The sequence below is a fragment of the Microcaecilia unicolor genome, chromosome 6 (genome assembly GCF_901765095.1).
Source record: "Microcaecilia unicolor chromosome 6, aMicUni1.1, whole genome shotgun sequence".
In the NCBI taxonomy this organism is placed as follows: domain Eukaryota; kingdom Metazoa; phylum Chordata; class Amphibia; order Gymnophiona; family Siphonopidae; genus Microcaecilia; species Microcaecilia unicolor.
The window spans coordinates 309,760,059-309,785,267 of NC_044036.1; the positions used below are offsets into that span (position 1 = coordinate 309,760,059).

The 25,209-nt window shown below is 44.5% G+C and overlaps 1 protein-coding gene across 1 annotated transcript in view; it reads left to right on the forward strand.

Moving 5' to 3' along the window:
• The window catches only part of LOC115473297, a 43,659-nt gene that overhangs the window by 7,436 nt on the left and 11,014 nt on the right, over nucleotides 1–25,209 (forward strand). The window contains exons 2-3 of the mRNA XM_030208136.1: nucleotides 2,503–2,590; nucleotides 11,568–11,894. Coding sequence (XP_030063996.1) covers nucleotides 2,518–2,590; nucleotides 11,568–11,894 — 400 coding nt within the window. The 5' untranslated portion in view covers nucleotides 2,503–2,517. The remainder of the gene's footprint in view (nucleotides 1–2,502; nucleotides 2,591–11,567; nucleotides 11,895–25,209) is intronic.

The window sequence follows — 25,209 nt, forward strand, 5'->3', positions numbered from 1 at the left end:
AGTCAGCCCTTGCAGATCACCAATGTGGCCGCGCAGGCTTCTGCTTCTGTGAGTTTGACGTACGTGCAGGACGTCAGACTCACAGAAACAGAAGCCTGCACAGCCTTCTACATGGAATGTTGCTAATGGAATAGCAACATTCCATGTATCCATGTAGAATCTCCAATAGTATCTATTTTATTTTTGTTACATTTATTCCCTGCGCTTTCCCACTTATGGCAGGCTCAATGCAGCTTACATGGGGCAATGGAGGGTTAAGTGGCTTTCCCTGAGTCACAAGGAGCTGCCTGTGCCTGAACTGGGAATCGAACTCAGTTCCTCAGTTCCCCAGGACCAAAGTCCACCACCCTAACCATTAGGCCACACCTCCACTCCAGGGTTGGCTTTCTAAACCCATTAAGAGGTCTCCTGAATATTTTTTATTTCTTGGTAAATCCCCAGGCCTTACCACATCTCAGTCACTGCTGGTTCGACATGCTATGTCTGCTGCTAGAGTTACATTAGCTGCCTATTGGAAGTCTTCTCAGGTTCCTTCTTTGATTAAGTGGTTAAATAAGTTGTGGTATATTTGTGAAATGGAAAGATTGAGAGCTATTCGTGGTAAAACCTTATCTAAGTGGGAGGTGATTTGGGAACCTTTTACTTCAAATTGCTCTTTTTAATTACAGTATACAGAATCTTAAGATGTAATGTGATGTTTTTTGTTTTGTTTTTTAGCGAGGGTTGAGTTTTTGTTTCATTAAATCTGTATAAATTATAGAAGCTACTAGTTTGTGTTATGATAAGTATTTTAGGGACTTGTGAATTATTGTAATTTTATTGCTGTTTACTTCTATTTGTATAAATTGTTGTAACTGATATCTTTTTGGTATGTATCTTGTCTCTAACCGTTTAATAAAGACTTCTTTAAATTTCAAAAAGGCTGAAAAAAGAAATGTCCATATGGTAAGATTGCACTTACCGCGTTGCCATGCAGGGGGGGGGGGATACTTACCACCACCCACTGAGGTGGCAGTAAAGGCTTCCGCGCCACATGCTGCCCAATTACCACCAGGTAACCAATGTGGTAAAAAATAGGGACCTGTTTTCATTAGCGCCACAAATGGTGCATGCTGGGGGTGGAGCTACCCCCACGTCCCGGTAGTTCCGGATTTCCATGCGGTAAGCCCTTATTTGTTTTCCTTTTTAAGGACAATATTTGGTGACAGTACCTGACACTTTAAGTGAATGTATTGTTGAGCTTTGCACGTGTTGTACCTTTTGAAATAGGAAATGTAGTTCCAGTTTTGGACAAATATTGAGGAAGGGTATTTTCAGCCGATGATGAGGAATTGATCACTCAGATCACTATTAGGTCTGCAGCTCTTTGAGGCTTTTTCCTTCCTCACGGTGTAATGTGCTGTTCTTCCACATATTTTTTGTTACACTAGTGGGTCATTGTTTCTTATTTATTTTTTGGTGGTTGAGTGACTCCGCATCCATTTATGTGTGTGTATAGTGTAATGTTTAAATAGCAGGTGTTATTATTATTATTATTATTATTAGCATTTGTATAGCACTACCAAACGCACGCAGCGCTGAACACCTGACACAAAGAGACAGTCCCTGCTCAAAAGAGCTTACAATCTAAATAATACAGACAGACAAGACAGTTACGGGTGAGGGAAGTAATGGGTGAGAAGGAAGGAAGGAAGGGACAAGGGGAAGGCAATTGTGGCTAGGAGCTAAAAGCAGCAGTGAAAAGGTGGGTTTTCAGCATAGATTTGAAAACAGGTAGAGATGGAGCTAGACGTATAGGTCCAGGAAGTCTATTCCAGGCATAAGGTGTATCTCTGTATCCCAGAAATACAAAAAGGACATAGATTCCCAATGGTTTATTACCCCAGGTAAAATGTAGGGCTTTCTATTATTTATATTCAATATATTTATTCTGTTATTATTATATAAACCACTCTGACTTGTCTGACAAATAGGGTGGTATATCAATCTAGATTTATTGGTTATATAGTAACATAATAAGTGACGGCAGATAAAGACCTGAGTGGTCCACAGTCACACTCATTATCAATTCTAGATTAAATCAACAATGAACGTGATATTATATATTTGATCATGTTCTTTCTTTGGTGTTTCTGGGACATAGACCATAGAAGTCCGCCTGGCTCTGTCTTTATGTTCCAACTACTGGAGTTTCTGTCGAAGCTCTCTCTAGCCCATCCTAAAGCAGATCGCCATATGCGGGACTCAGACCGTACAAACCAGCCAAGCATCGGCCTTAGCTGATACAGCCAGAGCTGCCATCTAAGCGCCACTTGACATGCAAATACATATGCAACCCTTTAAGTTTTATGTTTTTTATAGTATTAATTTTCTAATTACAGATCCTCTGTGTTTATCCCACACTTTTTTTGAATTCCGCCACTCTCTTTTTTCTCCACCACCTGATAAACCTTTCTTGCTTAAAAATTTTAACTTGAACTGTTATTGTCTTGTTGTTGACAGGTCTGAGTACATCCCATGGCTTCACTGCGCTGTGTCGTTCACTGCTTCCTGCTCATGTTCATTACGTCCTCAGTTTCTCAACTTAAGAGTGAGTTCTGTTTTTCTTTTCTGTCCTGTTCCCTCCATATATAGAGGGGGAGGGGCTATGCATACTTTATCACTTCATTAGATTTGCTTTGGGAGTGTCCATTTTCTTTTGTTTCAAATTGTTTTCTCATTTTATTTTGTCTTTAGTTTTATCATGCAGTACAGTACTGATATGAGGTGCATGTTAAAAACAAATCGGCTGATATTCAGCCAGCGACAGTCATTGTTTTCTTAAACACTAATCGTCACCAGCTAGATTAGCCCCTGATATTCAGTGCCAAGCCATGTCCGGGCACCGGCACTGAATATCGGGGGCTAATTTCACAGGCTTGGTCAATATTTAGCTGGGACCCACGTAATCTTTTGTAACTTAAAAAAAGGTTTCTCAATACCCCTCCAAACCCCCTGACAAAGCCTCCCTGCGTCCCCCAACCTTCTCTCTAATCCCCCCCAAGACAGACCCCACTCCCTGCAGTCTAGGTAGGTCCTATGGGTCTACCTTTGCTTTCTGGTGGTCCAGTGGGGTCGTTGGGGGCAGGAGCAAAGCCCCCTCTCTCCTGTCCCTTGTTTTTTTTTTATTATTTTATTTATGACTTTTATACAATCTTATTATACACCTATATAAGTGACAATATACAGAATTGGAAAATATATTCCTAAACTATATAAAATATATTAACTAGAAAATAAATCCTAACGACCACAATATTTAGGATATTTGATCCAAGAAGGAAATAAAAAAAAAATTATCTGGAAATAACTTTCCAGTAATATAGCAGTTCATCCAGGTTGCTTATCCTAAGCTACTGTATCTTTCAGTGCATTATCTGGAATTAAACAGTCACATTAACCTCTTCTTCACTTAATAAAAATTATTCTAATTGCTTAGGGTCAAAAAACTAAAATTGTTTAGTTTGGAATAATATACGACATACACAAGGAAATTTAACTACAAAATTTGCACCTATCGCCAGAGTCCTCGCACGTAAAGCTAAAAAAGCCTTTCACCTTTTCTGTGTTTCCCTAGACAAATCAGGATAAATTCTTACTTTAGACCCCAAAAAGATAGAATCTAAATGATGAAAAGAAAGTTTCAAAACTGCATGTCTATCCATTTCCAGGGCAAAGGAGGCCAACATAGTTCTTTGAGTTATAACCTCTAACAGAGGATTCCAAAAAGGATGTAAGATTTATTGCTTCTCCTCCTTGGGGATCAGTCTTTCCTGGTAATTTATTAATGTTACTTTGTAGATAATACGCCCGAGTTATGGGTGGCAATGAATCTTCTGACATACCTAAAATCTCTATCAAGTATTTTTTAACCATTTGTATAGGTGTAATTAAAGGTGATCTAGGAAAGTTAGTTAGCCTCAAATTAAGTCTCCTGGATTGGTTCTCCAAATATTCTAAACAGTGGCGTACCAAGGGGGATGGTGGGGGTGGGTGCATGCCGCTTGGGGGTGCCGCGACGCGCGCCTGCACCGAGTTCGCTAACTTGCTCGTTCGCTGCATCTCCCTCTGCCCCGGAACAGGAGAAGTCACCTCAGTCACCCCCAGTGGTTTGTACCTCTCCCGAAAGCGAAACTCGAAAGGCATATGGAGCTCAGTGACAGCTTTGGGGAGAAATAGATGTCTCCGTTTCTAAAATGGCAGGACATAACGATTTACGTTTCAGCATAAAAAAGGTCTAAGATGCCATTTCATAAAATAGACCTTAATGTGCATGATGCCACAGAAACATTTATATTCCTGTGTCTCCTCGCTCATATTTTAGACATCCATTTTTCTAACATGGATGCTCTTTCTACATATAACTGGCACATGACTGTCTGTTTCACTGTTTATTTGAGAACAGGATCTACAGTCGGCAGATCTTGTTCCAAAATAGTAGGGGAACTTCAGATGTCCCGACTTGAATGTCTATATTCTGATTTGCAATAAACACTAAATCAAAATATTAGTTCTTTAAAGAATTGTGACCAAAAACCTCTCTTTTTATTACTTTATATGTCTTTTCATAAAATACATAAGTATATAAGTAATGCCACACTGGAAAAAGACCAAGGGTCCATCGAGCCCAGCATCCTGTCCACGACAGCGGCCAATCCAGGCCAAGGGCACCTGGCAAGCTTCCCAAATGTACAAACATTCTATACATGTTATTCCTGGAATTGTGGATTTTTCCCAAGTCCATTTAGTAGTGGTGTAAGGACTTGTCATTTAGGAAACCGTCTAACCCCTTTTTAAACTCTGCTAAGCTAACCGCCTTCACCACGTTCTCCGGCAACGAATTCCAGAGTTTAATTATGCGTTGGGTGAAGAAATATTTTCTCCGATTTGTTTTAAATTTACTACACTGAAGTTTCATCGCATGCCCCCTAGTCCTAGTATTTTTGGAAAACGTGAACAGACGCTTCACATCCACCTGTTCCACTCCACTCATTATTTTATATACCTCTATCAAGTCTCCCCTCAGCCGTCTCTTCTCCAAACTGAAAAGCCCTAGCCTCCTTAGTCTTTCTTCATAAAAAGGAAGAAAAACCCTCAAGAAACCAAATAGGCTTAAAAGTCAACAATGCTTTTTTGCTTCATCATAGGCAAAAAAAAACCTCCTAAAACTGACATGTATGTGCTATTATTCTTAGGTAATTATGGCAAATTATTTAACAATGTAAAAAGCTTTACTTAACTTGCAATCAAATCTGTTTCTCTCACAAGGAACTGACGTTGGGGGTCCCGGGGTCCAAATTGATATCACTCTATTTGAGCATAGCTTAGACTCCCTCCCCAGCTACGCTCAAATACAGACACCCTCCCTCCCCCAAGCCTACCTTTGCTCTCTGGTGGTCCAGTGGGGTCAATGGAGACGGGAGCAAAGCCCCCCCCTCTCCTGCCCCTTGCCGCTGCTGGTTCTGCAAGAGGTCGCTACAGCTATTTGGTACTGGCAGCAACAAGGGACAGGAGGAACGCCAGCGGCTGAGATCTAAGATGGTGGTGGTTTGAATACAGCACCGGACGAGTTCAGAGCTGTGAAAAAAAAAACGCCACTCAAGCGGGTTCCTCTCCTACCACCAAAATGGGGAAAAGGAGAGGCAAAGTCAGGGAGAATCCCTCAACCACTGGTGGGACTCACCAACTTCACCAGGTGGCTCTTGAACAGTTTGGAGTCACGCCGGGTCCCAGGCTGGCTTCTACTCCTGCTATCAATGCAGGTGCAACTGCATTTGCTAACAGCGCAGACGGGGTCTCCCTGAGCCCCGTTGAACGTGCGGCTCCTCCTCAGCCCAGACCGGGAAGTATGGAGACAAGTCTTGCGGGTCAATCTCCACGACGAGACCAGAGCAAGCAAGGAGGGAATTTGCCCCTACTTAGTGGGAGAATAAACACCAGCAGAATGGAGGAACAAACGGTGATATTTGAATTGGTCCTATCTTCACAGATAGTGAATACATTGGAACAAACTGCCCGTTTTTTCTTTGGAGAGATTGGAAAAACCAGCCGTAGTGACATTAGAGTCACTCTGGGATTTGACTTTTACTCTGCAGTCTTCTTTACAATCGTTGATATTTAAAAATACTAATGTAATTAAAACTCTTTCTGAGGCTGCTCTTATTCAAACACAGGCAATTACTAAACAAGCCTTGGAAGTGAAATCACTAACTGAAAGAACTCAGAAAATGGAACTTGTGGGTCAAACTCTGCTGATAGAGAGGAATTTCACTTCCAGATGTTTAGAATCAGTGGCGTTCCTGGCCTGGATGGCACCCGGGGCGGATCGCCGATGAGCCCCTCCCCCGCTAAATGAAACCTTCACCCCCCCCCCCCCCCAGGTGCACGCCGCTGGGTGGGTGCCGAGTTCGCTAACAGAAACATAAAACATTAATAATGGAAAACTATATAACACAATAAAATTTCGAAATCCCACAGAACTAAAAAGTATAGTAAAAAGTATATAAATACGTAAATTTGGCTACAAATGCCATATATACTAAGTATAAGTAAACAGAAAAGTTTATTTGATTTATTTATTTATTTATATGTCGTAAACTTTTCTGTTTACTTATACTTAGTATATATGGCATTTGTAGCCAAATTTACGTATGTATATACTTTTTACTATACTTTTTAGTTCTGTGGGATTTCAAAATTTTATTGTGTTATATAGTTATCATCTTATATATATATTTTTTTATGTAATTATGTATGTCATTTATTTTGTAGCCCCTGAAGCAGCCCTGTTGGGCGAAACACGGCCTGTGTCGGGCTAATTTTCATATACATTCTGATTGATTTTCATTAATAAAAGATATTTTGTTTTTCAACAATCTGCTATGTTTGTTTTCCAGCATTAACCCGGTGGTAATCACTGCCTGGTTACCGTGGGAGCCCTTACCGCCACCTCAATGGGTGGGAGAAGTGCTCCCCACTGCATGGCCATGTGGTAAGAGTAATCTTACCGCATGGCCATTTTTTAAAGGGTTTTTCTTTACCCACTGCAGGAAAGGGCCCTGGTGCATAGGAAAAATGGCTCCTGCCACTACGGCAGAGCCCTTTGTACCTGCAGCTTGGCAAAAGGACCCCTAAGTACAGAAAGTCACTATTTGCAGGTGGAGATCTGCCCCATAAGAATAGAACATAAGAATAGCTATACTGGGTCAGACCAATGGTCCAACCCAGTATCCTGCTTCCAACAGTGGCCAATCCAGGTCACAAGTACCTGACAGAATCCCAAATAGTAGCAAGATTCATACGACTGATCCCAGGGACAAGCAGTGGCTTCCCCATGTCTGTCTCAATAGCAGACTATGGACATTTCCTCCAGGAACTTGTCTGAACCCTTTTTTTTAACCCAGATTCACAAAGGAACATGGTTTGCGCATAGTGTGGGGCGTGGCTTGGATGAGATTAAAATCTATGCATGCATTCCCCCTAACACAGGAATACACTCATATGGGTAAAAATGTCCACATTGAATGTATACACTAGTTCAAAGGCGCATACGGGTTTTACAGAAGTGCTTGTTTCAGCCAGGGCTTTACATGAGGGATTCAGAGAATCATTCTCCTAGTTTCTGTTCTCCTCCCAAACGAAACCTAGTAATATCGGAGCTTTTCTACTTAATTGGTGACGTTTGCATGTGCAGATTTGTAAACTGGGGCACTACACTTCCGTGCGGTTTCATCCCTGCATGTGCCAGCGTGTACCTATGCTCTCCTGCAGGCAGTATAGAAAAGGCTCTGTGTCGGCACATTCTTTTCTGAAATATGATTGGAACTGAGTTATGTCTTAACCTGTAAACTCATCCAACAACTAGGAAAACAACCAAGTTTTAAGAAATTCATAAGTAGGTCACAAGCAAGCCTTATAGGAAGGTATCGCCTACAGCTGGTTTATTGACCTCATTTCTATGTATTTGAGCAGAATATTACAGAAACTATGTGGTTTCAGATATGAAATTCCTTTGAGCCACCCATAGCTGTGAATTTTTTGAGCAAGTGGAAAACTTTCTTTTTTAAACAGAACTGTCAAATTACCTGGAGTATTGTGTTCAGTACTGGTCGCCTCATCTCAAAAAAGATATAAAGGAATTGGAGAAGGTGCAGAGAAGGGCGATGAAAATGATAAAAGGGGTGGGACGACTACCCTATGAGGAGAGGTTAAGACGGCTAGGACTTTTTAGCCTGGAGAGAAGGCGGCTGAGAGGTGATATGATAGAGGTTTACAAAATAATGAGCGGGATAGAGCGGACAGATGTGAAGCGTTTGTTTACACTTTCTAACAATAATAGAACCAGGGGACACAAGATGAAATTAGAATGTGGTAGGTTTAAAACAAATCGGAGAAAGTTTTTCTTTACTCAGCGCGTAGTTAGACTCTGGAACTCATTGCCGGAGAAGGTAGTGACGGCAGCTGGCCTTGCTGAGTTTAAAGGGGGTCTGGATAGATTCCTGAAGAAAAAGTCCATTGATCGTTATTAAATTTGGGGTTTTTTGCCAGGTTCTTGGGGCCTGGATTGGCTGCTGTCGGAGACAGAGTGCTGGGCTTGATGGACCTTTGGTCTTTTCCCAGCGTGGCGGTGCTTATGTGCTTATGTGCTTCTACTATGGTGCGCTGAAAAATGGGCTGCGCTAGTGTAGGCGCATGGTTCAGGCAAGCACAGATCCATTTTTCAGCGTTCCTGTAAAAAAAAAAGGCCTTTTTAAAATTTTTGCCGAAAATGGATGTGCGGCAGAATAAAAATTGGCGCGTGTCCAGTGGCGTAGCAAGGGCGGGGCGGTGGGGGCGGTCCGCCCCAGGTGTCGGCGGGTGGGGGGTGCTCCATCGAGAGTCGACAGCTCTCGTCTCCTGACTCCGGCCGCTACCCTGCTTTTTTTTTAAATCCATTGCAGCGACGCAGGCAGCGCTTCCCGTCTCCCTATGAAGGAGAAAATCGTGTCGCTGGCGTCGGGCCTTCCCTCGTTGTGTCCCGCCCTCTTCTGAGGTAACTTCCTATTTCCTCGAGGGCGGGACACAACGAGGGAAGGCCCGACGCCAACGACGCGATTTTCTCCTTCACAGGGCAGACGGGAAGCGCTGCCTGTGTCGCTGCAATGGATTAAAAAAAAAGCAGGGTAGCAGCAGGAGATGAGAGCTTTCGGCTCTCAACGGAGGGGGCACAGGACGGGACCGGCTTGGGGGAGGGGGAAGCTCAGAAGGGAGAAGGGGATTGGGGAGGGTGAGTGAGCCTAGAGGGGTGCTCAAGGGAGAAGGGGATTGGGGAGGGTGGGTGAGCCTAGAGGGGTGCTTAGGGGAGCAGGGGATTGGGGAGGGTGGGGGAGCTTAGATGGGTCCCTGGGTGCTCAGAGGGGAGAAGGGGATTCGGGAGGGTGGGGGAGCTTAGAGGGGTGCTCAGGGGGGAAGGGGATTGGGGAGGGTGGCGGAGCTTAGAGGGGAGAAGGGGACTGGGGAGGGGAGTGCTCAGAGGGGAGAAAGGGTCTGAAGCTGTAACTGGGGTCTGACAAGGGGGCAGGAGGGAAAATGGATCCATGCCTGGTGCAGGTGGGAGAATGGGTCTGGGGCTGAAAAAGGGGGATGCAAGGCATGTGGTGGATGAAGGGGGCTGAAAAGAGCGGGCAGAGAGAGAGGGGACAGACACTGGATGGAAGTGGGGAGTGTGAGGGAGGGCAGACCCTGGATGGATGGGAGAGGGAGGGCAGACGGATTGAAGGGGCAGAGAGAAAGGGCAGATGGTGGGTGGAAGGGGGAGAGAGAAAGAGGGCAGACTGGGGCAAATGGTGGATGGAAGGGGCAGAGATAGAGGGCAGATGTGGATGGGAGGGAGATGGCAGACTGGGGCAGATGGTGGATGGAAGGGGCAGAAATAGAGGGCAGACAGTGGATGGAAGAGGCAGAGAGAGAGAGGGCAGACAGTGAATGGAAGGGGCAGAGAGAGAGAGGGCAGACAGTGGATGGAAGGGACATTAGAGAGGGCAAACACTGGATGGCAGAGAGCGAAGACAGATGCTGGATGGAAGGAAGACAGTGAAAAGAAGATGAGGAAACCAGAGACAACAAACTGTAAATAAAATATATATTTTTATTTTTTTGCTTTAGGATATAGTATTGTAGCTGTGTTAAATGTTTATAAATAGAACATTTAAATAAGGTAATCTTTTTATTGGACTAATTTTAATACATTTCGACTTAACTATCAGAGAAGAAAACCCCCTTCCTGAGGTCAGGATAGGATACTGTAACAGCACTATACTGTATTGACCTGAGGAAGGAGATTTTGGCCTCTGGAAGCCAAATGTATTAGTCCAATAAAATGGTATTATTTTATTTTCTGTATTTGCTTTATTTCTATTTGTTAATTTGTAAAGTGGTGATTGGTATTTGTTAGTTTTTTCAAATTTACATCTGCTGTCTTTATATTTTGCACAGTACTAGGGGACAGTTTCTGTTTCTGTGGTGTTGCATTGTATGCAGAGTCTGGCATCTTGGGGGTTCAGTTTAATTTTTGTCTAAATAGAAAGTTTATGATTACTTATTCTATAGTGGATTAGGATGTATCTCTGTTTGTGAAAAAGACATGGCTTTCGGTTGGCATTGACTGTGCAGGTTTGATGATCTGTACTAATCTGTCTGTTTTCGTTTTACAATAGGTGTTTAAGATGCTTTCCTTTTCCTTGTGTGACTCGTACAAATTACTGTTTATGGTATGGTATGGTAGAATTGCTCTGAGTGTTTTGTATTCTCGGTATGCCTAGTACTGGATTTGGGGGGGGGGGGGGGGTGTTAAAAAAATGACCGGCCCCGGGTGTCAACTACCCTAGCTACGCCACTGCGCGTGTCCATTTTGGGTCCGAGACCTTACTGCCAGCCATTGACTTACTGGCAAGGTCTCTCGCGTTAACCATGTGGTAATCACCTAAGCGCATCAAGTCGGAGTTACCGCCTGATTTTCACCGCGCCAGAAAATAAAATATATTTTCTGGCATGCATAGCGGATGCACATCAAAAATGAAATTACCACACGGTAGCTGGGCGGTAACTCCAAATTGACGCATGTTGGGCACGCGGAGGCACCTACGCGGCTTAGTAAAAGGGCCCCTCAGCTCCATGAGGGCTGTTGTAGGCCAGATCTAGATTTCTGACAACTTCATTCTGGTACGTGTAGCATTAATCTAATTGGATTCCATAAGAAACCACAAGCACAACCATGCATTGAGATTTAAGATGAGAACCAGGATTAGCCCAAAAATATCTCCCAGCAGGAACTGGGTAGCTTGGCAACTCTGTTTAAAATTGTGAATGTGAGCAGCTGGGCCTCAAATAGGTATTGAGAAGCTCTGGTAGAGGTAAGTGATGGAGCCTCTGAGTATTAAAGATGAAGAAGACTTGTTAGTGACGCACATGGGGTTCTGGGGTACTGTCTGATCTATAGGGTATTAATAAGAAGATTTTGTCCCTTTCTCTGCTTTTTCCTTCTCACATAGGTTCAACAAATTTTCACTGCCCATCCCTTGTAAATGTAAAAGTCGGTGACTCAGTTCAGCTGATCTGCTATGCTTCTGATGATATTTGGAATGTGATTGTGTATGACCCTCTGAATGGTAATGAAAAAATCATCGATATATATGAAAGCAAAACTGTCAGTGCTGATAAGAGAATTACCCTAGAGATTGGGAAGGCCTCACCGCCATACAAGTTCAGCGCCGCTCTTCATATCAGCAGTGTGAACATTTCCGACGAAGGCACCTACATTGTATTTCTTGAAGCAGCTGGGGGTCATGAACGATCAAGAATTGAACTGAGAGTTGAAGGTAAGGTTAGAGACTAAATTTAAGAATGAAAAGACACAAAAGGCTGATGCGCAGATGTTGTGGGCAACTGTGCGAGTTATGCAGGCAAATCTCTGTTTTTGCAAATCTCTATTTCTGCTCATGACTAAGGAAGCCTTGTACTAAAATGCTAAGCACTAAGGGCACCTTCAGTTAGGTATCGGGACACAGCGTGCTAAGCGTGGATTCTATAACGGCAATTACGCATGCTCCTGCCACTGTAGAATACCAATGTAAGTCCGTATATATGCTCCTAACTTTAGACATCATTACTTATGCCATGTCAAAGGCTGTAAGCAGTTAAGTGCATAAATGCTAGTATTCTGTATCATGCGTTCATAACTGCTAGCCACGCCCCTGACCCGTCCATGCCCTTCCCATGGCCATTATCAGTTTGATATTAAATTAATTTGCTTCTACTAAAGCTTAGCTCGAGTTGTCTGCAGCAGGGCCCATAGGAATAAAATGGGACCTTCTGCAGATAACTCAAGCTAATCTTTAGTTAAAGACCCCCTAACTCTTGGCAGGTACCGCACGCTCATTTATTTATTTTTAACATTTTATATTTTGCACTTATCTGAAAATTCTAGGTGGATTGCAACTCAAATTCATAAAATGAAATCAACAAACATGACAATGAGTAAACAAACAGTAAAACGATACAGATACAAATAAATACACTAGTCCTGCTTCAAACGGTCTCTACAACAATAATGGGGAGAGGGGCCGCGTAAAATTTGTAGTTATTGCGTGGAAAAATCCCATGTTAAGCCACAGCAACTGCAAAATTTACTGCGCTTTTGAAGTATTCTGGGTCATGGTTTTAGTTTAGCTGGATACCACTGAATATCACTGCTATCTGGTTAAACCTATTCAGCTAAGTTTGCCCACGTAGTTTACAGATCTAAATATGTCTTTAACCCATTAGTGCCCAACAAATATGGGAACATTGGGCACTATTGGGTTAATGAGGTATATTCAGTGATAGGTCTTTATTGGTTACTAGTAAAAATGGCCCGTTTCTGTATGAAATGAAACAGGCGCTACCAAGGTTATTCCTCCCCCCCCCTCACTCTCTCCCTCTGTCCCCTCCAAGTTCCACGGCCCCCTTTCTTCCCTTCCGATTTCCAGGCCGTCCTCCCTCCCCTCTCCCACTCCCCTGCAACTCACCACTTTGTCCTTAAGTTTCCAGGTGTTCTGTAAGGGCCTGATTGGGGGTGCTGTTTTTGTTTTTTGTTTTTTTTACAGGTGGTGCATTCCCCCCCTCCTCTCCTTTGAGTTCCAGGCCCCCGTCCCCTCTCCTCTGAGTTCCAGGCCCCCCTCCCTCTCTCCCTTCCTCTCTCTCCTTCCCTCTGTCCGTCCTCCGAGTTCCAGTCCCCCCTTCCCCGAGTTCCAGACCCCCCCCTCCAAAATCAGCACCCCCCTTGCTCAGTCTCACAGACACGTCCTTGCGATGCCTCCACCCGTGGCCCTCCCTGACACTGGCCCCGCCCATCCCCCTAAGTGCACGTCACCCCCCCTCCAAAATCGCCAACCTCCCCCCTTCTACCCTCACCTCCCCCCCTCTTACTGGGGTCCTGGCGGCAGCAGTGAAGGGCGAGCAGCAGGCTCGGCGAGTCAGCAGCCTTTGCTTCTCTTCGCTCTCTGCTCTGTCTCTGATCCCGCTCTCATTTCCTGTTTCCGCAAGGGCGAGACCAGAGTCAGAGCTGAGAGCGAAGAGAAGGGAAGGCAGCCGACTCACCGAGCCTGCTGCTCGCCCTTCACTGCTGCCGCTGGGACCCCGGTAAGAGGGGGGGAGGGGAGGGTAGCAGAGGGGGGGTTGGCGATTTTGGAGGGAGGGCGACATGCACATAGGGATGTTTCTGCCCGTTCCCGCTGTTCTTCAACTGTCCGCTGTTCTTTTTGCCGGTCACGCACTCCCCGCGTCTCTCACTGGGATCGTAACCACCTTCTGATGTCAGGCAAGCAGGGTTCTAGTGCTGGCCAATGACGTCAGCAGGTGGTTATGATCCCAGGTAGACACTTTCGAACGTTAACGGAGCAAATTATTATATTAGAAGTCTAGGAGACCCCAGGAGGCATATTTTCAAAGACTTACAAAGTTCATAGTAACCCATGGAACTTTGTAAGTCTAAGTGCTTTGAAAATGAGCCCCAGAGTTAAAGTTGTCTGGGAAAATATTCAGATAACGTTAATGATCATGGAAGCAGGGGCGTATCTGCGTGGGGCCACAGGGGCCTGGGCCCCCGCAGATTTTGCCCTGGCCCCCCTCCCGCCGCCAGCCCTCCCCCGCTGCTGTTTCTTACTTTTGCGTCCGCTTCCTCCTGCGCCTTTAAAATTATTTCTTCAGCTGGCGGGGGACCCCAACCCCCGCCAGCCAACCCGAGGTGACAATTTGCAAGTTCTTTCTCCGCCGTGGCCAACATGCTGGAGTTGAAAGCGTCTGAATCCAGTTCGGAGTCTGACGCCGCAGGGCTGGCAGCGGGAGGGGGGGTGGAGAGAGTCGTTGGTGGCAGTGGGGGGGGGGGGGGGGTCCGGTAATGGCGGAGAGGGGGTCGGTGGCGGCAGGGGAGGGGGTAAAATGTGCCCCCTCCCTCTGGCTCTGGCCCCCCCTACCGCCGGAGGCCAGATACGCCCCTGCATGGAAGCACCAAACATTTCCCTATAGAAAGCAGGTAAGAGTTATCAAACAGACCTTAGGGGTCTGAGCGACTGAGGGCCAGATGCGCAAAGCTTACTATGCTATTAACATTTGCATTAGACTGGTTTTAGCCTTCTAAAGGTACAAGGAAGGGTGCAAGCGGGGAATGGAGGTGTTCACATGCGGGGGGGAGGAAGGGGTCCGATTCACTAGACTACCAGGGAAAATTTTTAAGGGGGGAGGGGGTAGACAGGGTCCACTGGACCACCAGAGAAATTTTAAAAAATGAAAAAGAGATTTGTGGGAGATGAGGGTTCACTGGACCACCAGGGAAAAATTTAAAAGCGTGGGGTTGGTGCATCAGGGCTGTCAAAAATGCGTTTGACAACTCGGATTCGCAAACAGCGAGCGATGGACAAAGGGGAATTTGCATGCGATCCCCTTTGTGCATGGCTCGCTGTTTGCGATTCGCTAAATGTTTGTGCTTCAGATCCTGAGTAGGCCTAAAATCACAAATGACTGTATCAAAGCCAGACATGAGAAACAAGTTTCACAGGGTCTCAAAGCCAGGACAGCTTATCTTTAAAACACAGAAGCTGGTGGTGGTCTCAACTGCCATGTTGATCTTTGGTGGTACAGTCTAGGTGTTATCAACATATCTCTGTTGGGCACCCAGTATGTCTCATCAGTTCTTATCAGAGATAGGCAGACTTTGGTTCTCACAGGGAAAACGAGCGCTATATGCTCAGGGAGGAAGCATGGTTTAAGAGTGTAGTTTGCTAGCAAATATTTTTTTAAAGCATAGTGTTTGAGTTATTTTCTATTTGAAAAAGTTAACTCTTTCCCTTCCATTCCTCTGTACAAAGACTACTCTGCCGTTCTGATCCTATGGAAAACTGATGATGACTTGGGACTTTTACATTTTTGTGGTAAAATTGGGCCTATCCTCCTAATTTGTTAGGGCTTATTTTCCAATCTGTAATTCTTTTTTGTTTGTTTGCTTCACATTTCTTTTCATACAGATGTTTAAATGCTTATTAATGCATGCTATTATTTATTTATTATGTATTTATTAGGATTTATTTACTGCCTTTTTGAAGGAATTTACTCAAGGCAGTGTACAACAAGAATAAGTCAAACATAAGCAATAGACAATTACAGCAGTAAAAATATTCAAATAACAAAACAAAGTATGGCATAGAGGGGCATAATCAAATGGGGTGTCCATCTTTAAGGACGTCCATATTCGAGAACGTCCCCGCGATGGGGCGGTACAAAACGTATTTTCGAAAAAGATGGGCATCCATCTTTCGTTTCGAAAATACGATTTGGATGGACCAAATGCCATGGATTTGGTCCTTTCTGAGATGGGCGTTATTTTTTTTAGCGATAATGGAAACTAAAAACGACCAGCTCAGAAACGTCTTAATCCAAGCCATTTGGTCGTGGGAGGGACAAATGTACAACACTACCATAGCTCTTAGGGGTGAAGGGGGCAACTACATGTGGGTACAGTGGGTTTCTCCCATTTACCACCACAAGTATTACAGGTGGGGGGGATGGGCCTGGGTCTGCCTGCCTGAAGTGCACTGCAGTACCCACTAAAAGTGCTCTAGGGACAAGACTTGTTGCTGCTGTATAACCTTGGCACAGCAGTTCACACCTGAAGACTAATCTCACTGAAAACGTCCTTTATTTGAATAAGCACGTTTATTCATAGTTAACTGCAGATCAGAGGTTGTGCCCCACTGGGAACGAGTCTCCCTGGTACTGAGATTAGCAGTAGGTCCGAGCTGGCAGAATGGTGTACAATGCCCTCTTTCATCAACAGTCAAGGTAAGAACTAAGTGCTGTAACATTGCTAACACATGGAAGGGATCTAAAAGTGTCTTACACAAATGGCCACTACCTCATGGACTACCGGAAACAAAACAGGGCACACTCTGACCCTGTAAGTAGAGGGAAAAGCACCATGGAAGTAGAGCCTACCAACTACCAACATCATGAGCATTTAACCCAAGCTAGTGGAATCACGGAGCCCAATACCCTACACCCACCACAATGCTTTGCTGATGTGATTCTGCAGTGCCCATAACAGAAAAGGTGTCACACTCACCAGAGGATAGAACACATTCTGCTGTCATGGAGGAGGGTACGGCATTTGAGGCTGGCATACAGGCTGGGAAAAAAGTTTTTTTAAGTGGGTTTTCTTTGGTGGGAGGGGGATAGTGACCACTGGGGGAGTCCGGGGAGGTCATCCCCGATTCCCTCCGGTGGTCATCTGGTCAGTTGGGGCACCTTTTTGGGAATTGGACCTGGAAAAAAAGGGTCCAAATAATGCGGACCAAATTCTCATCAAAAACGCCCTTCTTGTTTCGATTATCAGCTAAAGATACCCATCTCTCCTCGGCCGATAACCACGCCGCAGTCCCACCTTCGCCATGCCTCCGACATGCCCCCGTGATCTTTGTTCATCTCTGTGACGGATTGCAGTTGAGGACGCCAAAAATCGGGTTTCGATTATACCGATTTGGGCGCCCACGGGAAAAGGACGCCTATCTCCCGATTTGGGTCGAAATATGGGCGTCTTTCACTTTCGATTATGAGGCGGATAGTATACTACTTACAGTGTCAACATAATACGTAATAAAACATTTTAATAGACAGCATAGGGAATAAGCAAAGATGGAACATATAGATATGTAAGAGGAGTTAAAAATAAAGGAGGAGATTCTATATATGGCTCCTAAAAATTCAGCACTGACTAAGCGTATTCTATAATCGGCACCTAGGTTTAGGCACCAATTATAGAATATGTTTAGTTGATATTTCAGCATCAATATCTACGCACATTCATTTGCGCCAACGAAAAACAGGTGTAAATCTCAGCTTGTAGATTAAGGTGCAGTGGGCCATATTCTATAACTAGGTGCCTAAATTTTGGAACGCCTATAAAATGCCCATAACCATGCCCCTTTTTGCCTCCACACAGAAGAAGTTTGCACATCGTTACAGAATACGCTTAGTGAGTTGTGTGTCTAAATTCTAATGGATGCCAGTTACTGCACATTATTGCTTGTTAAGTGCTGTTATCAACACTCATTAGCTTGTCAAGCCAATTTAGTTATGCGCGGTGTTATAGAATCCGTGACGATTTTAGCACCTAAATCTAAGCACACTATATAGAGTCCGGGGGAATGGGACTAATTTAAAGAAAGTTGCATAAGAAATCAGAGAGGTGCTTAAATATTCTCAGCTGCTACAGTATGTCCATCCAATGCCACTCCTTGTGTGTGCGAGACTAGCAAGTTAGTTAGTTCTTCCATTAAAGACCTGATTGAAGAGCCAAGCTTTCACCTGATTCCTGTAGTAGAGATAGTCTTGTGTTAAGCAAAGTCTTTCAGGGAATACATTTTTGAGTTTGGGAGTTACTCCAGAGAAGGCTCACTGGCAAGTATCACATTTTGTAATCTCCTTTTGGAGCTCTGAACCCCCTAACATGCTTGATTTTCCTCCTGACTCCACCCTCAAATAAGTCCACCCCCCCCCCCCCCCCCCCACACACACACACACACACAGGCCCCTTTCCACATCTCAGCAGGCCCTCTGGGCCTACTCAAAACTAGAGGTCATGGCAGCTATTTTTAATCTGGATCTACCAGAGGTAGGAATGAGTGGGTTTGTTCCTGTCTGGACAACCACTAGACCATCAATTATGTTAAGGTAGGCCCATGAGGGATGGGGTTTTGTAGGGATGTGGGAGGTGGGCCCAGAGGGAGCCGTTTCCAAACCATGTTCTGGAGGGAATCGACTCTTGGTGGTGGTGGAGATTGGACTATGTTGTAGGTGGAGTCATGTTGGGAAGGTTGGACCCACCTTGATCCAGCATCCCTTTCTTCCCACTTTGCTACAGAACCAGCCGCAACCCCCAACCTCCTTACAGGTCAGCCCCAAGCTGAAGTCCTACAGGGCACAGACCCATGCTGATGTGCTGCAGTGTCTCCCCCCCCCCCCTTCGACAGGAAGTGTGCCTCGGTGGGGAAGGGGAGGCAGGACACAGCAGTACTTCAGCACAGGCCTGTACCTAGGGCCTACTGAGTGCTCACTCTTGGGACCAATGTGCAGGGCTGCTCCCCCCCCTCCATTGTGCCACCTTAGGTGATTAGGTGGTCCACCTAGTGATGAAATGAAGGACAGCTTTATGGAACAGCTGGTGCAGGAGCTGACGAGAGAAGGAAAAATTCTAGACTTGGTCCTTAGTGGAGTGCATGATCTGGTGAGGGACGTTATGGTACTGAGGCCGGTTGACAACAGTGATCATAATATGATCCGTTTTGATATCAACCTTGGAAGTCAAATACGTTAGCGTTTAACTTTAAAAAATGAGACTATGATAAAAATGAGAAGAACGGTGGAAAAAAAACTTAGGGGGACAACTGAGAGGGTAAAAACTGTACAACAGGCATGGACACTGTTCAAAAATACCATCCTGGAGGCCCAGGCCAAACATTCCACTAATTAGAAAAGAAAGACGGAACTCCAAAAGACAACCGGCCTGGTTGAAAGTGAGGTGAAGGAAGCTATTAGGGCTAAAAGAAATGCCTTCAAAATATGGATGAAGGAACCATCTGAAAATAACAAGAAGCAGCATAAGGAGTGTCAAAGCAAATGCAAGGTGCAGATAAAGAAGGCCAAGAGGGCTTACGAAAAAAAGATAGCATTAGAGGCAAAAAAACATAGTAAAAACATTTTTCGGTATATTAAAAGCAGGAAGCCAGCAAAAGAATCGGTTGGGCCGCTGGATGACCGAGGGGTAAAAGAGGCAATCAAGGAAGACAAAGATGTAGCGGAGAGATTGAATGAATTCTTTGCTTCGGTCTTCACCGAGGAAGATTTGGGTGGGATACCAGTGTCGGAAATGATATTTCAAGCAGACGAGTCAGAGAAACTTACTGACTTCACGGTAACCCTGGAGGACGTAATGGGGCAGTTCAGCAAACTGAAGAGTAGCAAATCTCCTGGACCGGATGGTATTCATCCTAGAGTACTGATAGAACTGAAAAATGAGCTTGCGGAGCTACTGCTAGTTATATGCAATTTATCCTTAAAATCGAGCGTGGTACTGGAAGATTGGAGGGTGGGCAATGTAACGCCAATTTTTAAAAAAGGTTACAGGGGAGATCCGGGAAATTATAGACCGGTGAGTCTGACGTCGGTGCCGGGGAAAATGGTAGAGGCTATTATTAAAAACAAAATTACAGAGCACATCCGAGAACATGGATTACTAAGACCAAGCCAGCACGGCTTTTGTGTGGGGAAATCTTGCCTGACCAATTTTCTTCAATTCTTTGAAGGAGTAAACAGCATGTGGACAAAGGGGAGCTGGTTGATATTGTGTATCTGGATTTTCAAACGGCGTTTGACAAGGTACCTCATGAAAGGCTACAGAGGAAATTGGAGGGTCATGGGATAGGAGGAAAAGTCCTATTGTGGATTAAAAACTGGTTGAAGGATAGGAAACAGAAAGTGGGGTTAAATGGGCAGTATTCACAATGGAGAAGGGTAGTTAGTGGGGTTCCTCAGGGGTCCGTGCTAGGACCGCTGCTTTTTAATATATTTATAAATGATTTAGAGATGGGAGTAACTAGCGAGGTAATTAAATTTGTTGATGACACAAAGTTATTCAAAGTCGTTTACTCGCGACAGGATTGTGAAAAATTACAGAAGGACCCTACGAGACTGGGAGACTGGGCGGCTAAATGGCAGATGATGTTTAATGTGAGCAAGTGCAAGGTGATGCATGTGGGAAAAAAGAACCCGAATTATAGCTACGTCATGCAAGGTTCCACGTTAGGAGTTACGGACCAAGAAAGGGATCTGGGTGTCGTCGTCGAGAATACACTGAAACCTTCTGCTCAGTGTGCTGCTGCGGCTCGGAAAGCGAATAGAATGTTGGGTATTATTAGGAAAGGTATGGAAAACAGGCATGAGGATGCTATAATGCCGTTATATCGCTCCATGGTGCGACCGCACCTTGAGTATTGTGACCAATTCTGGTCGCCGCATCTCAAGAAAGATATAGTGGAATTGGAAAAGGTGCAGCGAAGGGCGACTAAAATGATAGCGGGGATGGGACGACTTCCCTATGAAGAAAGACTAAGGAGGCTAGGGCTTTTCAGCTTGGAGAAGAGATGGCTGAGGGGAGACATGATAGAGGTATATAAAATAATGAGTGGAGTGGAAACAGGTGGATGTGAAGCGTCTGTTCATGCTTTCCAAAAATTCTAGGACTAGGGGTCATGCAGTGTAGTAAATTTAAAACAAATCGGAGAAAATATTTCTTCACCCAACGCGTAATTAAACTCTGGAATTCATTGCCGGAGAACGTGATGAAGGCGGTTAGCTTGGCAGAGTTTAAAAAGGGGTTAGACGGATTCCTAAAGGACAAGTCCATAAACCGCTACTAAATGGACTTGGGAAAAATCCACAATTCCAGGAATGACATGTATGGAATGTTTGTATGTTTGGGAAGCTCACCAAGTGCCCTTGGCCTGGATTGGCCGCTGTCGTGGACAGGATGCTGGGCTCGATGGACCCTTGGTCTTTTCCCAGTGTGGCATTACTTTGGTAGGGCAGGCGCTGACTGAATGGGCTGTGTTTATCTACATAAAGGGGTTTTGTAAATTATACCCAGTATGCTTGTTATAGTCTGATTGTGCTTTTCCTTAAGCAGTGGTGGTGGTTTTTGTGGTGAGACACCTCTCCAAGAAAAGCGGAAATGAAATACTTTTCTCAGCTGCTGCTTCTAGGTTTGTCTAAGTTTTGCAATTAGCCAGTGCATTTCTACTTTTGAAAGACTTCAAATTAACTATATATTTTTTATTTATTTACTATATTTAAGTAAGAAAAACATACATAATTAATAAAACATAAAATCATGACCAGCAATAAAAATGATGATAATCAATACATTTCTCCAACTAACTAAAAACAATTATAATATCCTTCATTCCACCCATAAAAGCCTTCAAAAATGTGGGTTTTCACACCGCAACTTGGAGCTGGGCCATTTGGTAAAGAGACAACATTGTTTGGTTCGTTACATCAGGATATTTTCATCCCAGACTTCTATAACAAATGATGTGTGAGAATGGCTTGGTGGGGAAGGTGAGATGAGAAGGCCTCACATTATTATAACCAAGAGAAGTGATGTCATAAGTCTTTGTTCATAATTATTCCTCTTTTATTATTTAACATAGAAACAGAGAAATTCATGACAGATAAAAGCCATAGACCTGATATTCAAAAGATTTATGCTCCTAAATTTCAGACCCTTTTCTTTTATTTATTTTTTTTTATTGAATTTCAAAATAATACATTCACAATAATAAATGTATAGAAATCAGGAAATACATCCAAAAGATTAAAGAACCATCCATTACATTTCCATGGATTTTCAAAAGAATATCTTTCTTACTTAGTCCACTATAAACGATCAAGATACAAGGTAATGATCATAGGAAACAAAAAGAGTAGAAAAACTCTTACAATTGACATAAGGAGGACAGAATCACAAGTTTGCCTGCGGTTTCAATTCCCTACTGATGCCTCCAAGGCTTGAAGATCCCTGCTTTCTTTACTTACTAATAGGAGCTTCAATTTTTCTGGATCAAAAAAAACATAATGAACGTTACCAAAAGAAACAAGACATCTGCAGGCAAATTTCAACTTAAATGATCCTCCCAGGGAGAGAGAGAGTTCGAGGCCTAAGCCCCAAAAATTCTCGCCTTTTCTTTTGTGTAGTTTTGCTGACGTCAGGAAAAATCTGTATCTTTGAGCCAAAAAATTGAGCTTCCCTAAATTTGAAGTAAAGGCGAAATATATTATTTCGATCCGTCTCGAATGCAAAGGATACCAGGAGAGTAGTGCGTTCAGTTATAGTCTCTAATGATGTTTCAAGAATTTGAGTAAGATTTAAATCTGGAGCAATCTCCAGATTTGTTTTAATTCCAGTGATATAATAAACTTTAACGATCGGAGGAAAAGCTTCTTTTGGAATCTTTAAGATTTCTAGGAAATATTTCTGTAACATCTCTATTGGAGGTAATAAAGGGCTTTTAGGAAAGTTTAAGAATCGCAAGTTGTTTCGTCTAAGTTGATTGTCCAAAAATTCTACTTTCCTTTGGTCCCTTTCTTTCTCCATAAGAACATTGTCAACTAGAGTTTGTAGTTTTTTAATTGCAATAGAATTTAACTCACTTTTCTCCTCTTGCTTCGCCGTTCTCGACTCCATTAGTTGTTGAGAATGTTTAACATCCTTCATTTCAGCAGTCAATTCAAATGAAATCTTTTGCAGGGAAACATTCATTGTCTGGATGGCATCCCATAGGGTATCCAATGTAACAGTTACTGGTCTAATTAGTTCGCCGAGTCTCGCTGGTGAAGGCGTCTGAATGGAAGCGGGTACACTCTCCACTCTTCCCGCCTTGCGCTTAGACGTCGCCGCGTCTGGCGTCGAAAATCCCACAGGGCCGCTGCCAACTTCAAAACTATCCAGATGAAGTTCTCCTGTAGGGTCCGTCTCTCCACCCGGTCTCGGCGGCGCAACTCTATTAGGCGGGCTCAGCGATATCGCCTCCGCGCCAAGTTCTCCAGTAAGCTGTTGTTTCGGAGATCCAACCTGGGCAGAAACTTGTGGTCCCAACGTTTGTAGCCCAAAGACTTCTAAGGTAGGTTGTTTTAGCGATGTGGTATCCCCAGTGCTAGAAACGGCTTTAGCACCGATCTTTCCTTTCCTCTTAACCATAATTGAGGTAGGGAAAGGAAAAACGCCAAGCAGACCTTCTCGTGTCTCAGAGCCTCAAAACGCAGCTCCTCCCATGGACGCCATCTTGATCTTCAGACCATTTTCTAAACTGCACTAAGCAGGGGCGTAGCCAGACCTCGAGGTGGGAGGGAGTCAGAGCCCAAAGTGGGAGGGGGGGGGGTGGCACATTTTAGTCCGCCTCCCTGATGCCGCCGCCACTCCCAACCCACCGCCACTGCTGCACATACTACTACAGAAGCAAAGGCGAAAAATTAAAAGCAAAAGTAGAACTTGAAAAGTGTCCCTTTATTTAATACAATGATTTTGTTTGTTACATTTGTATCCCACCTTTTCCCACTTATTAGTAGGCTCAAAGTGGCTTACATAGTTCTGGAGAGGTGGTTACAGACTCCGGTGTGAAAAAATACACTATAAGGGTACTATTACAGTGACAAGTACAGTACAGAAATTATGACCTAGGGGTAGAACTTAACCATTCCGTTCACAGCTTTTTGTTTTTATGTAAAAAAAAACCATGAACAGAATCCATATTATTTGGATTCTGAAGGGCAACTCCATCTGCCCTCTTCACTCACCTAAAACTGAATAATACAACATTAGCATTTCGAAAAAGAAATTAGGAGCTCCTTTTACAAAGCAGCAGTAAGCCCAACGCGGGCTTACCGCTTGCTACAAAGCAAGTACTGCCAGGCTACCGCAGCAGCCTGGCGGTACTTCCCACCCCCAGTGCGCCATCATATCTGGTGTTACAAAAATATCTTTATTTTTGTTGCGTCGGTGTGTACCCGATGGTAATCTAGCACCGGGTTAGCATGGGAGCCCTTACTGCCAACCCAGAGTTCATTTGCCGCACAGCCATTTCTTTAAATAACCAAAGACTTGCCTTTTACCCGCTTTGGTAAAAGGGGTCCTCGGTGCAAGTCAAAAACACGCACTAACACCAGCACAGGCACCGTTTTGCCGCAGCTTGGTAAAAGGGGCTTTAAATTAGTCTCAGTCTGGACTAAAACTGGATGAGTCCCAGAATTCATACGACTTTTGGGTAGTTAGGTTTCAAAGGAATGCCTTAATTAGATTGATGGAATGAAACCAGCTTATTTTCGAAGTAGATCGCCGGCCATCTTCCGACACAAATCGGGAGATGGCCGGCGATCTCCTGAACCCGGCCAAATCGGTATAATCAAAAGCCGATTTTGGCCGGCGCCAACTGCTTTCCGTCTTGGAGCCAGCCAAACTTCAAGGGGGCATGTCGGTAGGGTAACGAAGGGGGGACGGGGCGGGACTAGGGCGTGCTCACGAGATGGCCGGCTTCGCCCGATAATGGAAAAAAGAAAGCTGGCCCTGACGAGCATTTTGCCGGCTTCACTTGGTCCCTTTTTTTTCAGGACCAAGCTTCAAAAAGGTGCCCCAACTGACCAAATGACCACCGGAGAGAATCGGGAATGACCTCCCCTTACTCCCCTAGTGGTCACTAACCCCTCCCACCCAAAAAAAAATATTTTTGCCAGCCTCTATGCCAGCTTGAAATGTCATATCCAGCTCCCTGACAGCAGTATGCAGGTCGCTGGAGCAGTATTTAGTGGGTGCAGTGCACTTCAGGCAGGTGGACCCAGGCCCATCCCCCCCACCTGTTACACATGTGGTGGTAAATGTTAACCCTCCAAAAAACCCCAAAACCCACTGTACCAACATGTAGGTGCCCCCCTTCATCCCTAAGGGCTATGGTAGTGGTGTACAGTTGTGGGGAGTGGGCTTTGGGGGGGATTTGGGGGGGCTCAGCGCCAAAGGTAAGGGAGCTATGTTCCTGGGAGCATTTTATGAAGTCCACT